The following is a 15273-nucleotide window of genomic DNA, read 5'->3' on the forward strand; positions in this document are numbered from 1 at the left end:
CTTTTATTTTTTGTGATAATTTGGTACCCAAATTGTCATTTCTAAATGACTAGTAAGTTTCAAAGGGAATCTTCCTATTCTAGGGCAACAATGTAGGAGTTGAAAGGAATTGAAACCACTGCAAGAACCTGGTGATAAAACAATACAAAAGTTTATATTAATAACAGCAGAGAACAGGAGAAGAAATGAGAACTAAGTGACCTCAAATTCCAAACTGAAAAGCACCCCTTCTAGAGTTTAGCTGCCGTTGGCCTGACTCTTTGTCCTCCTGACATATCTCCCAAGTTTGCATGTGGACACAAGATCTCTCCTGGCACAAGCAGAGGGACTCTCCTGGGAACAGAGAATCAGGTTGACCTTCAGGGGTTGTGCAGGGCAACCTCTATACATAGCGTATGTCCTCTGTGGGGCGTAGGCTGAGGTCTGACTCAGGCGGGCTGGAGGAGATGGTCTAGAAAAACATAAAACTTCCACAGACTCAGCATGTTCTTCCAAATCCCCAAAGCTGAACAGAGCATACTGAATACATGTCTGAATCATGAATATCGATCTCCATCCCTGCAGGTGTAGACCCTGCCTGGCCTTCTGCTCAGCATATCAGTGCTTGTGACATCTCCAGACCCAACCAGTGGTCTCTGCTAAACCACCTCTAGGGGCAGAATGAGTTTCAGAAGCTCTGCTTGGCTGTTGTGATTTGACTTAGGACTGAGTGACATGACCTCAGGTCTCCTTGCACAGGGTCTTCACTAAACCTTTGGTGATTACAGACCTAAAGCCCTACTCACGACATTACTTTCCTGTGAGACTCCCAGTGGCACAGGTTTCACCCAGGAAGCCACGCAGCAGTGCCTTCAACTCTGTAGTCCTTCACCGGTATCACATATGGCTCCTTTGTGGGTCCAAATTAACTGCCAAGCCCACCACCATCCACATCCCCACCCACCATAAGCCAAGGCAGTTTAACTGAACAATAGCTGACCTCTCCTGTATTCCCCTCATGCTCCCATTCCTGCAGTCTGCCCAATCTTGAATTCTGCACTATGGGGAATAAAAAGTTTATATCATCCTTTATTTTCCCAGTGATTCATGGAAAATACTACATCTTCAGTATACTACCTCTTTCAGGATTTGCTTTTAACTTTGAAAACCAACTTTTGGAATTTCAAGAACTAACTTTTTCCATCAGCGAGAGACAATTATAATAAAAAAATTTTGTATTAGCATCTTGCATCTGATATGAAATTACAAAATCTACTTGACATTCACAACCAAGGTAGTACTAATTGTCCTCAGCCAGCTCCCTGTGAGAGTAACTAGTGGAGAATACCGTCTCAACTGACTTACGGAGTGAGCAATGAGTGTTAAATAGAAAAGCAAGGAAGCTGAAAAAGTAGGAAAGTACTTGGATTTGGATAAAACTGAACACAGATTTGCACCCATTGTATCTCACACCTTTAACAGGGGTCAAGGCATCTCAGCCTGGTGCAGTAGCAGAGGAAGTGGATTGAACCTCACCTAGTGAGGTCCAGAGGCTTATATATCCTTCATCAGCATCAGTGGGCTTCAGCCTGGGGTTCTGGGGAGTATTACTGATGCCCGACTAGGAGTGGTCAAATCACTGTGGCAGAGCCCCTGCACACACCCTCCTGTTGCCTATTCAGGGACCTGAATTTTGAGAAACTTATTCATTTAGAGGGAAAAAGGGAAACTTCCTATTTGCCCTCTAAAGGTTTGCAGAAAATGAATGGACAAAACACAAATTAATAGAAGAAAGAGGCAAAAAAAAAAATTGTGCAAAATGCAGGGGAAAAATCACAGGGTCTCACTCAGTTACCCAGCATGAAGTGCAGTACTATAATCACGGCTCATGGCAACCTTGAATTCTCCAGTGCAAGTGATTCTCCCACCTCAGCCTATGGAGTAGCTGGGATCACTTGGACGTGCCACCATGCCCACATACATGGGTATTTGCTGGATAGGAGATGGAGACTCTCTGTCCTGGATGTGAGACAGGAGGTTGGCATCTGGCTAAGCATGATGTTCCCTCTTTGCTAAAGAGTAAGAGGAAAGTGTCAATGATAGTGCAAGGCAGGGACATGCCCTCACCCAGTGAGGTCCAGAGGCTTATATATCCTTCATAGGGGAGTGGGAAGAAGACAGTGTAAGAAACCCATGGGAAACAAATGAACTAAAATAAAAGAAATAGGTCATCAAAAGTGTAGATGTATTAGTCAGGGTTCTCTAGAGCGACAGAAATAAAGAAATATATATATATATATACACACACACATATGTATACATGTATGTGTGTATATATATATGACGGGGAGTGTGATGATTAATACTGAGTGTCAACTTGACAGGATTGAGGGATACAGAGTATTGATCCTGGGTGTGCCTGTGAGGGTGTTACCCAAAGAGATTAACATTTGAATCAGTGGACTGGGGAAGGCAGGTCCACCCTTAATCTGGTGGGCACAATTTAATCAGCTGCCAGCAAATGTAAAGCAGACAGAAAAATGTGAAAAGGAGAGACTGGCCTAGCCTCCCAGCCTACGTATTTCTCCCATGCTGGATGCTTCCTGCCCTCGAATGTCAGACTCCAAGTTCTTCAGTTTGGGACTCAGACTGGCTCTCTGTTCTCATCAGTTTGCAGACAGCTCATTGTGGAACTTACGATCCTGTAAGTTAATACTTAATAAACTCCTATATACATATACATATATACACACACACACACGTAGGGGTGTGTGCTTGTGTGTGTATGTATATGTATGTGTGCATATATATATACACACACATATATATATACACACACACATATATATATCCTGTTAGTTCTGTCCCTCTATGTGTCACTTGCTAATACAGGAAGTTTATTAAGTAGTAACTCAAACAATCAAAAGGTCTCACAATAGGCCGTCTGCCAGCTGAGGAGCAAGAAGAGCCAGCCAGAGTTCCAAAACTGAAGAACTAGGAGTCCATGTTCGAGAGCAGGAAGCATCCAGCACAGGAGAAAGATGTAGGCTGGGAGGGTAGGCCCGTCTCTTTTCACATTTTTCTGCCTGCTTATAGTCCAGCTGTGTTGGCAGGTGATTGGATTGTGCCCACACAGATTAATGGTGGGTTGCCTTTCCCAGCCCACTGACTCAAATGATAATCATTTTTGGCAACACCCTCACAGACAAACCCAGGATCAACACTTTACATCCATCAATCCAATCAAGTTAACACTCAGTATTAACCTTCACAAGCACACCCCTTGCCAACTTGAACACATACATATCTCCTGAGATAATACATAATCTTAAAATACAGACAGTGGTAAGGTCATAGTTACCCCTAACGTAATACAACTATCCACCATATGACTGTTTCCTTCAGACCAGCTGAACATAGTGTGGCCGTGGCACACAGACTGAGAAGTGCAATTCAAGCTAAACATCCCCTTAGGGGACCAATCAATAATGATCCCATAGGAATCATTGCGCTGCACCTCGGACTGTTCTGCGTTGCAATCTTCTCAAACAAGTACATTCATTTTTTTCTGACCAGGTCCAATCCTGTTTACAAATAGGTTTTTGGGGGCAGTATGCTTCAATTATAGGAGCAGATTTATTTTGGTAAACCCTGAGATCAGAAAGCATGTATAACTGTGTCATAGAGTGATTACATCCAGGCATTATCATCAGGCAAGATTGATATTGAGGGGGTAGGCAACTAGTGGCCTTCCCCAAACAGATAGGTGGATGTTCAAATCCTAAAGAAATATTCATAACAGTTCCATCCTCATGTGGGTGAGATGTGCCTCTATCATCTGTAGGATCACGCATCCAAGAGCTATCATTAGTGTATACGTCCATTGCATATGGGGTCCAGCCAAGTTACAGGCCGTAGAAGTGGTGGATAAGATAAATATGCCCAATAAGTATAATTGTTCTCTGTGTCAGCCCTTACTGAAGGAATACTCATGGCAGTGGTGATAATCGCTACCATACCTATCATTAAATTACTCATTGTGACTGGTTGTTTCGCTTTCCTCAGGTTTTCCCCATCATCTGTGACAGTTTCTTGATCTGTCCCCAGGTAGGTGGCTATGTTCAACCGGTGTTGCTCGTGACAGTTGGGGTCCTCCTTAGTGTCAGTCTTGACATGACTGAAACTGGAGTGTCCTCAGGTTCCTCCCAGAATCTCTTCTTCGGCATCTGGCTCATGATTAGGTTTCAGGTGTCTTGATGGTATCCAAATCATATTCTGGTTTTGACCTGGAGAAACACAAGCATAATCTCTACCCCATGTTATTATTTTACTTATTTCCCAACTTTTTGTTATCAGATATCTCCTCCAAACCAGTTATTCTGCTTCTGTCTTTGCAGATGGTTTATGTAGATTCTGTTCAGCTGCTGATAGCATCTGGCCTTTAGGCAGGCTCAAAATATTTAAAGTCAATAATGCTAGATTCAATTGCATATGTGGGGTCCCATAGTCCCTGTTTCTCCCCTTTTGGTTTTGCAATGGCTGTTTCAGGGAGAGATTTATTCTTTCCACTATGCCTTGTCCTTGAGAATTATACGGGATACCAGTAATATGTTTAATATTCCATATAGAGAAAAACGTAGCTAGAGCTTGGCTACTATAGCCTGGGGCATTATCTGTTTTAATAGAAGCTGGAATGCCCATCACCGCAAAACATTGCAAAAGGTGACATTTAACACAGGAAGGAGACTCTCCTGATTGGCATGTAGCCCAGACAAAGTGAGAAAAGGTGTCCACACATACATGTACATAAGCTAGTCTCCCAAATGAGGAAACATGTGTGAGTGAAATCCATTTGCCAAAGAGAATTAGGGTATTAGGAAGGGTATTGTCCTCCTCTTGAAGTGATTTTTTTCCCAAGCTCTAATGCACACTCCTCTAAGCTGCTCTATGGCATCATCCTGCATAACAACTTGTGCATCTACACCAGTCCAGCTACTGATGCCCAACAGTTAATCTACAGTTATATTAATTTGTGGTTGGACCCGGGCATTGTGAGTAGCCTGAATGGAAGCTTCATCTGCCCACCAAGTTTTAAATTGTAGGAACTGAGCAGGAGATAGACAAGCTCAGGTAACAGCATCCCAGTCAGGAGGAATCATCCAACTGAAGACAGCAACATTCTGTAACAGTCCCATTACAAAAGGAGAACCTGGTCCATATTGATTAACAGCTTGTTTAAATTCTTTGAGTGATTTAAAAGGAAAAGGCTCAAATGTAGCTATAATATTTCCCTGTTCATCTGGGAGTTGTATTCTAACAGGGAACTGTCAAACCTCTGTGTCACCTTCATGTCTAGCTTGCTGGATTCCTGCCTGAATAGAAATGAGAGCGATTGCTCAAGGCGCTGCTCAAACAGTCACTGGGGCAACTACTTTTGACCCAGTGTCCTCTGAAACAGAAGGATCTGGAGGGTCAGGCCAGTCTTTTTCTTCAAACTAAAGAGGGGGTACAGAAGGGGAGGGATAAACCTCTCCTTCATTTGCCGCTTTAGCTTTAGCTTGCAAACAAATCTGCTCTGTCACCTCTTCTGTTACTTCATTATATTCTCCTTCTTCCTCATCATCAGTGTGAAAAGGTTCCAAGGTGGAACGAACCAGAGCTGACACTTGACCCATTGTTACCCTGATGCTTCTGAGCTCCGCTTCTTACTCACCACAGGGATTGCTTAAGAGTAGTCGAGTGTCCTCCAGCATAGCTCCACATTCTCCAAACACCACTGTAGTGACACTTCAACCTGGTTTCGAACCTCACGTATGGGCACCATGTGCTGGGACCAGCTCGGTCGTGGAGACTCTAACCCAGCAGCGCTAGAGGAATTAAAGACAAACACACAGAAATATAGAATGCAGAGTGGGAATCAAGGGGCTGGCAGCCTTTAGAGCTGAGAGCCAGGAACAGAGTTTTCCCACACATTTATTGACAGCAAGCCAATGATAAGTGTTGTTTCTATAGATATAGATTAGCTAAAGGCATTGCTTACAGGAAACAAAGGGATAGGCTTTTGCTAGTTATCTGCAGCAGGAACATGTCCTTAAACCACAGAGCACTCATGCTATTGTTTGTGGTTTAGGACTGCCTTAAGCAGTTTTCCACCCTTGGCGGGCCAGGTGTTCCTTGCCCTCATTCTGGTAAACCAACAACCTTCAGCATGGGCATCATAGCCATCACGAGAATGTCACAGTGCTGCGATTTTGTTTATGGCCAGTTTGGGGGCCTGTTTATGGCCAGATTTGGGGGCCTCTTTCCAACACCAGTCCAATCTCAGACTCCTGGGATGATGCGATTCTCCGGACTTAGCCTCTCAAAGTGCTGGGGATTACAGGCATGAGCTACCACACACAGCCTTATACTGTGTTTCATACATTATCCTGATTTTTCTGTTTCATCTATGACTTAATGAGTTTTCTTGCTATGAACCTAGACTTGCTGGTAAGACTTGAAAGCACATTCAAGTATATTTTGGGACAAGCTGTGACTGGCAAAGTTTTGAGCCTTGTGGAAAGAGCAACCTTACTGACCTGTCAGCTATCAATTCCCCATCACTACTATCACTTCTGGAAGCACATTTTCCAAAACCCCTTTTCTCTCTATGGTTTCTTTAGAGTTGCTTAACCAGAGGCCCTCCCATGAGATTGGGAAGTCAGAGTGGTGGATTCATGTACACTGACACCTGAACTAAAGCACGTGGAGTTATGTGTGGACTGGACAATCACCTGGAGACGTGCCGCAGGCAGCTGAGAGCATCAACACCCCCACCCTGGTCTTCCCAGACAGGTCTGAGGATCATCACACAGGTACTCAGCACATACCACCAGGGGCAGGTGCACTCTGACTTCTGTAGGAGCACCTGAGAATCCCTTGTCTCTAGTGGCTACTTCATGAATAACGTACCATATGCTTCGAAAAGACTGTGGTTTAGACTCTAATTTGATCAACTTGAAGAATTTATCCTTGAAATACCGAGAATATCTTCTCTTTTGCTGTATGAATTCCAATTATCCCGTAACACAGACTCCTAACGTGGACTTATACCTCTTCCTTATTCATTCAGGACAGGCATTGTCCTGTCTTTTCTGCTGGGGATGAGGGAAAAATAGGCTTAAGTTTCAGAGGAGCCTCCCTGAACCCCTCTACAAAAGTCTTCCAATGACTTTCAAAACCTGATTGAATTTAACAAATGCTCTTATCAGATAGAGGCACCAGGAGGAGCATCTGGGGTGGCTCAGCCTCACACATCTGCTTCCTTGGGGGTTTATGTTATGACTTGTAACACTGTGGGAGGGGTACCATAACCATGCTGACAGTAATAAGTTGCAACATCTTCAGGCTGCAGGCTGCTGATGGTGAGAGTGAAATCTGTCCCAGATCCACTGCCACTGAACCGAGAGGGAATCCCACTTTGCAAACTGGATGCAGCATAGATCAGGAGCTTAGGAGTTTTCCCTGGTTTCTGCTGATACCACGCTAAATTACTATAAATGTTCTGACTTGCCCGGCAAGAGATGGTGACTCTGTCTCCTACAGATGCAGACAGGGAGGATGGAGACTGGGTCATCTGGATGTCACATCTGGCACCTGAGATTGGAAACATAAAAACAAATATTCTTAATATTAATCATGTTACCAGAGGACTTCCCTGAAGTTTCAGCCAGAACTGAGCACACTGACTGAGTAAATTCCTAGTGTTTTCCTTCCTTACTTGGGAGCCAGAGCAACAGGAGCCCCAGGAGCTGAGTGGGGACCCTCATGTCCATGCTGTGTCCTCACTGAGACTGACTCCTGCACAGGGTGTGACCAGCCTATTAAAAAGTCTTCAGGGCAGGAGGCTGTGCTCTGGAACATGCAAATCAGCAGGGGATGGGGCAGGCTGGGCACAGCTGCAGGGCTGGCTCATCTCAGTAACTCAGCACAGGGGAAATATCCCCAGGGTCCCAGGTCATACCAGAGCAGTATAGATTTGCCAGGAGATAATGTATTTCTCTCTAGGGCCACTGTTGTGACAAGAGATATTTTGAGGGAAAAAAAAATCAAACTTTAATACAAACCTAAGGACTACATGGAATAATATATTTTATATTTGTATTGGGAGTGTACAGGAGAGTATAACCATTTGTAGGGAACATCTAATAAAGTCTTAGAGGGTGGATCTATCAGGTCTTCAAGTTACTTGAATGGATGCAGAGAGTAACAATCCCTTTTGCTATACTAACAACACCTCCGTGATTGTCACAGAGTTCCCATTGTTTCATGTGAGAGAAACAGTCTTTATCAGAAGCATATTTAATACACTCCAAAGTATTTGTAGTGACCATAAACATTCATTATTACCAGTATGTTTTCAAGCAATTCCCTTCAGAGGCACAATAATGATGCCGTGATTCCTCAGTGCCTCTGCCACTCACAGATCTTCCATTATCCAGAGCTACGGGTCTCTTTAGTACCCAGGGTCTCAATGGGCAGCAGCTTCATCTTGGTTTGCAGCTCCCCTTATTCTACACATTTTTCTGCTCTTGGGTATTATTTCCCATAGGTCATCAGTATGAAGGGTTGTCAAGTACTGCTAGATCTGTTTACTTCAGAAAACACCTCTGTTTCTTCCTCCAACTGTTGAAGCCTGAATCAGGATAAACTTGAAACTCCGGGTCAATCTAGACCCCCACATCAACTGCCTCCAAAGAAAGAAGACCAAGTTAATGCATCTTGCTTAATGCCCTGATCTGCCTTTTCCACCAGAGTGTTAGTGAGTGTTCAGGTACAGTTCTCGAAAAACTTGGTTCTCTGGAAAGCAGGGGAGGGACAGGCCCTAGGGAAAAGCCAGGTCAATGAACACTTTCTCTTCTGTGAGGGTGGCAGCTACTCAGTGCATGTCCCTGCCCTGCACCATCAATGCCACTTTTCTCTTTGACCCTTTAGCAGTGAGTGGGGACATCATCCTGACTCAGATGCCAGCCTCTTTGCTCCACATTCAGAAAAGAGAGTCTCCATCTCCTGCCAAGTCACCGCCCATGTACATGGAGAAATGCTTTGAATCTGCACAAAACTTGGAAACAGATTTGAACCGCTATACCTCACATGTCTGCCTCTGCCCAGGCATTCCAGCCTGGTTGTGCAGCAAGGGAAGTGGAATCAACTACATCAACATGAGAAGACTAGAGCCTGGGGAGTCCAGGGAGGATTACTCATGCATCACTAAGGGTGGCCAGACTGCAGTGGTATAGCTGGTACACAGATTTCCTACTGCTTTCCAGAGGCCTGAATTTCAAGAGAAGTTACTGGTAAACTGTTTGCTAAGATTTACGTTCAGAAAGAAGCAGTTCTGGATTGCGATACACAATTTCGTGTGTGTGTGTGGGGGGGGTAATATAGCTGTCACTCTTGCTACCCTTTCCATTTTCCGTTCACTATATTTCTGCTGACCCCCGTTGGCCATATCTTTTCCTCACTGCTCTATCTGAAGCTGGAGAAGGCAGCCCTGACTGCACACATGGCCTATCACAGCACCTGGAATGAGCATCCTCTAGGAAAGCCCTCAATAAGTGAGGACAGGGGAGGTGTATACATACCCCAGCTCCCTCCCTTCTGAGGTGGAATAATACCGAGACATTTTCCCATGTTTCCACGTGGACTTGAGCTCCATTCATGCTCAGTGGTAGCTTCTTGTTGAGGACACTTTTGTTATCACTACTCTCTTTCCTTTCTCACTGCCTTGTTTCCTCCCAGTGTTTCCTGTGCATTGTAAATATGCTGCTGGCATGGGCATCATTGTCTCTGAAAGATCCAACCTAAGATAGTGTACAAACCCTTGTTTTTGGACAGTAGATTCTGAATATTTGCCAATTTTCTTTTTCATGCATAGGGATATTCAGAAAATTTAGGAAACACCTGAATTATCTGGGAAAGACAGCATCATCACAAGCGTCTTTATAATAGGGACAAGTGGGGGTAACAGTCAGAGAGGAATGGAGACAATGGAGAGGGATGCTTCAGTGATGGAGAAAGGGGCCAGGCAGCCCGGAACATGGGGCTGTCTTTGAAGATGAAAAACTGAGAATCAGATTCTCTCCCCTGGAGCTTCCAGAAGGAATATAGCACTACTGGTACCTCGATTTTAAATCAGGGAGACTTCTCACCGCCAGAACTGTATGATAATAAATTTGTGTTGTGTGAAGCCGGTAAGATTCTGGTAACTTGTTACAGCAGGAGTAGGAAACTAACACAAGGGGCAGGGGTGTCTTTTACATCCTTAAGGGCATGGCCACCATCTGTTCTTCCAAATACTTTTATCTTGTCATTTTGTAGTGTCAATTTTAACAAGACACATAGAAAATTTCACTGTGAAGATCGCTAGAAGAATCCTTGTAATGTGTAAATGCTCTTGGATAAATCCTTTGATTGACTCTCGTACTCTCTGGATACGTGATTATTAACTCTTGTATGCTCTGAATATGAGAAAAGTAGGGGAATATTTGTCCATTTGTTTTCATATTAGGAGGAGAAATCAGATTTACAGTACACAATTTGAGGGGGAAGGACAGGGTCAGAGAGATGCGGATGGTAGACAAGATGCAAAGTGTTCAGGACAATGCAAGGTATTGCCTTGCCCCTGCCCTCAAATATTAAAGAAAGACATTTAATATTTGTAAAGACTTTGAGGAAGTTTTGCTTTGTAGACAAAACTGCATAAGGGCCTGAGTTTATAATTGGGGTAATCACGGTAAGGTGCAGAGGTAGCAGGGAGCTTGTATTGAGAATTTCACACCACCCTTCTGGCTTTGTCTCTTCTCTGAATTTAAAGCCATTCAATCCTCTGTGAAACAAACGTGGCCACGTGGAAGTAACATATTTAAGGTTATGCAGACGATGGTTCCAAGCTCAGTCCTGAAAATTGCTGACCATGTGTCCTTGGGCAAACCACCTCTGTTGAAGTGTTTCAACTCTGGGCTCTGATGAACAGTTTACTCGTCTGAAATGTATCACCAAGGGTGTCAAGGGCTGTACTGAGGATTTCTCTAGTTGATGCACTAGGAAATGTACCTGTACATATATGTATATGAAAAGACTACTTAGGGCTCCTTGAGTATCTTAGAATGAAGATTCTAGATAAGATACTACTAGTCAGATGTCATTATTATTATTATTATTATTATACTTTAAGTTCTGGGGTACAAGTGCCCAGTTTGCAGATTTGTTACATAGGTGTACATGTGCTGTGTGGGTTTGCTGTACCCATCAACTCATCATTTACATAGGGCATCTGTGGTCAATTTTAGAATAAGTGTGATGTGCTGCTGAGAAATAAGTATATTCTGTTGATTTGGGGTGGAGATTTCTGTATATGTCTATTAGGTCCACTTGGTCCAGAGTTGAGTTCAAGTCCTGGTTTGGTGTATTTATTTACTTTTTTTTCGAGGTAGAATCTTGCTCTCTTGCCCAGGCCTGAGTGCAGTGGTGGGGTCTCGGCTCACTGCAACCTCCGCCTCCCGAGTTTAAGGGATTCTCCTGTCTCAGCCTCCTGAGTAGCTTGGACTACAGGCACATGCCACCATGTCCAGCTAATTTTTTGTATTTTTCAGTAGAGACAGGGTTTCATCGTGTTAGGCAAGATGATCTCAATCTCCTGACCTCGTGATCTGCCACCTTGGCCTCCCAAAGTGCTGGTATTACAGGCGTGAGCCACCAAGCCCAGCCTCAGATGTCATTTTCAACTAAGAATTCTCATTATTTATTCTGTAACTAATAGATGCCCTGTATACACTGTGGGATTTCCTGTACAATGTTTCCATCATGAACTTCTTCTAAGCAATCATGTGTAACATTAGAGAATTGAAGGTGGAGACTACAAATCATCATAGTAACTGGAGGCTGGATTTATCCTAAGCCCCATTTTTATTAAAATTCTTGGGCTGCTATAACAAATTACTACAACTTCGGTGGCTTAAAACAACAGAAATATATTCTCCTATAGTTCTGGAGGCCACCAGTCCAGCACTAGTTTCAGGAGTCGAGAGCAGGCTGTCATCAGACCAAGCTTCTTCAGGGACTCCAGCGGGGGAGTACACTTTTTGGCTTCTTCCAGCTTTTGTTTGCTTCAGCTTTCTTTGGCTTGAGTCTACATCACTTCAATCTCTGCCACTGTCTTCAAATTGCCTTCTCTTCTGCAGGCTTTGTTCAAATGTCTGTCTATGTCTATCTTATAAGGACAATCGTGATGTCCTTATAAGATAGAGATAGACATTTAACAAAGACAGGCCCATTTAGGGCCCACCTGGTCAATACAGGATAATCTGCCCATTTCATAATCCTTAATTTATATGTTCAAAGGCTCTTTTCCTATATAAGGTATATGTATAGGCTGCATGGAATGGAACCTGATCATTGGAGCATCATACTCAGCAATAAACCATTAAAGAACGTACTGTCAGTGTTGGTACTATACACACATCACCACCCTTCTCTCTCTCGCCTCCTTTCCCTGTCTCTCTTCCTTGTGATTATAAATCTCCTCACTGTCGTAAGTGTATCCAGTGCCACCTGTGTCCAGGTTAGAGCAGCACACATAGGAAGGTCTTGTTGTGGTTTTGCTTACAGACCTGCTCCATCCCTCATTATCATTCAGAAGAAAGGACACAACCAAAGACAGCCCTCAGCCATCTGGGGAGAAGCTGTCTTTACAGGGGACAGTCACGAGCTATCATTCTCTGAACCTTTGCTTGTCTTCAGATGCCTGTGGGCGTGAGCCCTCAGTGGGGGTCTGTGTGGCCCCTGATTCCAGTAGGATCCAACAGGATCCTTATCAGAATATCTGATTCACAGAAGGCAGCGAGTGTAAGGTAGGAGATCGTCAGGATTTGTACTCTGAGCACTGATCACACCAGTCATGACAACACTGACCAGAAGAGGATCTGGACAAAACAGGATGCACTACAGAAACTGGCCCAAACCAGCTAGAACCCAGATGGTGACAAAAACGACCTCTAGTGGTTAGACAGCGTGAGCTGGTCTTCCCTCGGGGGCTCCCGTCAGACAGAGTGGCCGCCATGGCTCAGTGGTGTTTGGTCATAGTATAAAACCCCTCCATGGTCTTTTCACAGCCCCCCTCTGACTGCAGTGATGTGGGATTTCTCTGTCCAACATTCATGGCTCAGGCAGCTTCTGGGACTCTGTTCACAATGGGAGGTCATGAAGGTAGTTAGGCTGCTGATGGCCAGAGTGACATCTGTCCAGACTCACCCCCTTGACCTAGGCAGGCATCGTGTCCAGGGGGCAGTGGGAACCAGCAGGAGCTCAGTGTCAGCCCTTATTTCACACGGAGCTAGGCTAGGACACTGTTATTACCCTGACTGGCCCTGCTGGTGAGAGTGACCCTGTCTCCTGGAACACAGGGAGGACCTGGAGATGAGCACCACGCAATATCCCAACTGTCATGTAAGTGGGGTACAAATATGAACATTCCTAAATATTAATTCTAATACTTCATTCTGTTTGATTAAATTCTGTTGAGAAATCAAAATGGGCTAAAAACTTCATCTTCAAGGAAACATTCATGTTTAATGCACAGAAACTGAAGTTGAAGCCTGAGTCCTCTCTCCTCACCAGAGAGTTGGAAAAGCAGGAGGAAGAGGAGCAAAGCTGGGTCCCCATGTCCACGAGGGCTTCCTGAGGTTGCTCCTGTTCACAGAGGGTGGGGAAGGTGGATGAGTCAGCTTGTGCTGCCACATTGAAAAACCTGGACTGGATGGTGTAAACCACAGCATTTAATTTTCAATTAAATTAAATTAAATGTCTGGTGCCTGGAATATCCCAGATGGATGCTCAGCAGGGTTTGTTTTCTGATAAAGACTTTCTTCCTGGTTTGCAGATGCCACCTTCTTTCTCACCACGTCTTTACACAGCCTTTCCATTGAGGGGAAGGCAGTTAGAGAGAGAGAAGAAAAAGGAGAGGTCTCTGGATCTTATAAAATCACAAATCCTACTGGATCAGGGACTCCCCTCTTATGACCTCAATTACATCTCTCCAGGTCCTAATTTCTACAGTCACATTGAAAATTAGGGTTTCAATATGAATCTGAGGACACAATTCAGTCCATAGCAGGCGGGACAAGGCCAAGGCCGTTAATCCAGCCTCAGGGCACGGGGCCGGTTCCCACAACTCAGCACATGAGTGGTTCCTCCCACCTGCCCTGGTCATGGGAAAGATTTGACTCTAACTTTAGGACTCCCTGTTGATAATGGGACACTAGCATTTCTACTTTCCCAGGGTTCCTAACACCGTGGAGCTGTCTTCTGTTTATTGTGGAGCGTGTTTGCCATCTTCAGGCAGGTCTCTGACATAGCAACTTATAGGACATATGATTCTGTGATTGGGAAAATTAATTATTGATTAATTAATCGTAAGTAACAAATTAAACAATACATTGAATCAGAAAAAAAGGAGGGCCAAATGAAGAGGTTAAAAGGAGTCTGAGTATCTTAAAAAGACATATTCCTTTCAAACAACAACAGTTAGAGTCATAGATTTTTTCAACAAATAACTTTTTAGCAGCAATTATGAATTGTAAATGACAGCATCAAATAGGCTGCCGTCTATATAAGTTTATAGTCAAAAAATATTTTCAAGAATCATGTAAACACATTTTCATATTAAAACAAGCAACGAATGTGGGTTTATCAGCAGATCCACTCAATGGAAAATTTCTCAAATGTGTGATTGAGTCAAAAGAACATTTGTCCCTGATGGAAAGCTCCAGGATTTTTTGTTTCTGTTTTTGTTTTTAGTCTTTAGAAGAAAACAGCTTTCTCTCCACTCTGTTCCACCTCATGCTACTGAGGATGGCTGGGCAGGCTGTGACTGTGAGGAAGGAGGAAGGCTGTGTACTGAGGGTGGTCGTGCCTGCTGCCCATCTGAGTGACCTCATGGAGCAGAGCCACCGACACCGCCAAGGCCACCTGCCTGCCTCTGCACTGCCATGGCACAGACACAGAAACCTTGTCCCATTTAGTTCACCATATTAACAGGCTTCTATGTAATAAATTTGATTATGCTTTGATTCTCCTTGTATCTCTCCCCTTTCAGTTTTTTAGATCATTTACTTTTCACTATTTTGCCTTGAGAATATATGCCTTTGGGATATCAGCAGCATGTATATTGTAGATTTGTTTGCTTTCACTAAAATGTAACTAACTACCTTGAATGGGTTTTTATTTTATCTCGTTTCTCACAGAAAAGCAGAAACT

At 43.9% G+C, this 15273-nt stretch overlaps 1 gene segment (V, D, J or C); it reads right to left on the reverse strand.

Moving 5' to 3' along the window:
* Positions 1–7291: 7291 nt before the first annotated feature.
* LOC112604965 lies at positions 7292–7818 on the reverse strand. The segment is given in 2 exon segments: positions 7292–7614; positions 7739–7818. Coding segments are annotated over 2 exon segments (378 nt in total).
* Positions 7819–15273: the final 7455 nt, after the last annotated feature.

Source organism: Theropithecus gelada, chromosome 13 (genome assembly GCF_003255815.1).
Source record: "Theropithecus gelada isolate Dixy chromosome 13, Tgel_1.0, whole genome shotgun sequence".
In the NCBI taxonomy this organism is placed as follows: Eukaryota; Metazoa; Chordata; class Mammalia; order Primates; family Cercopithecidae; genus Theropithecus; species Theropithecus gelada.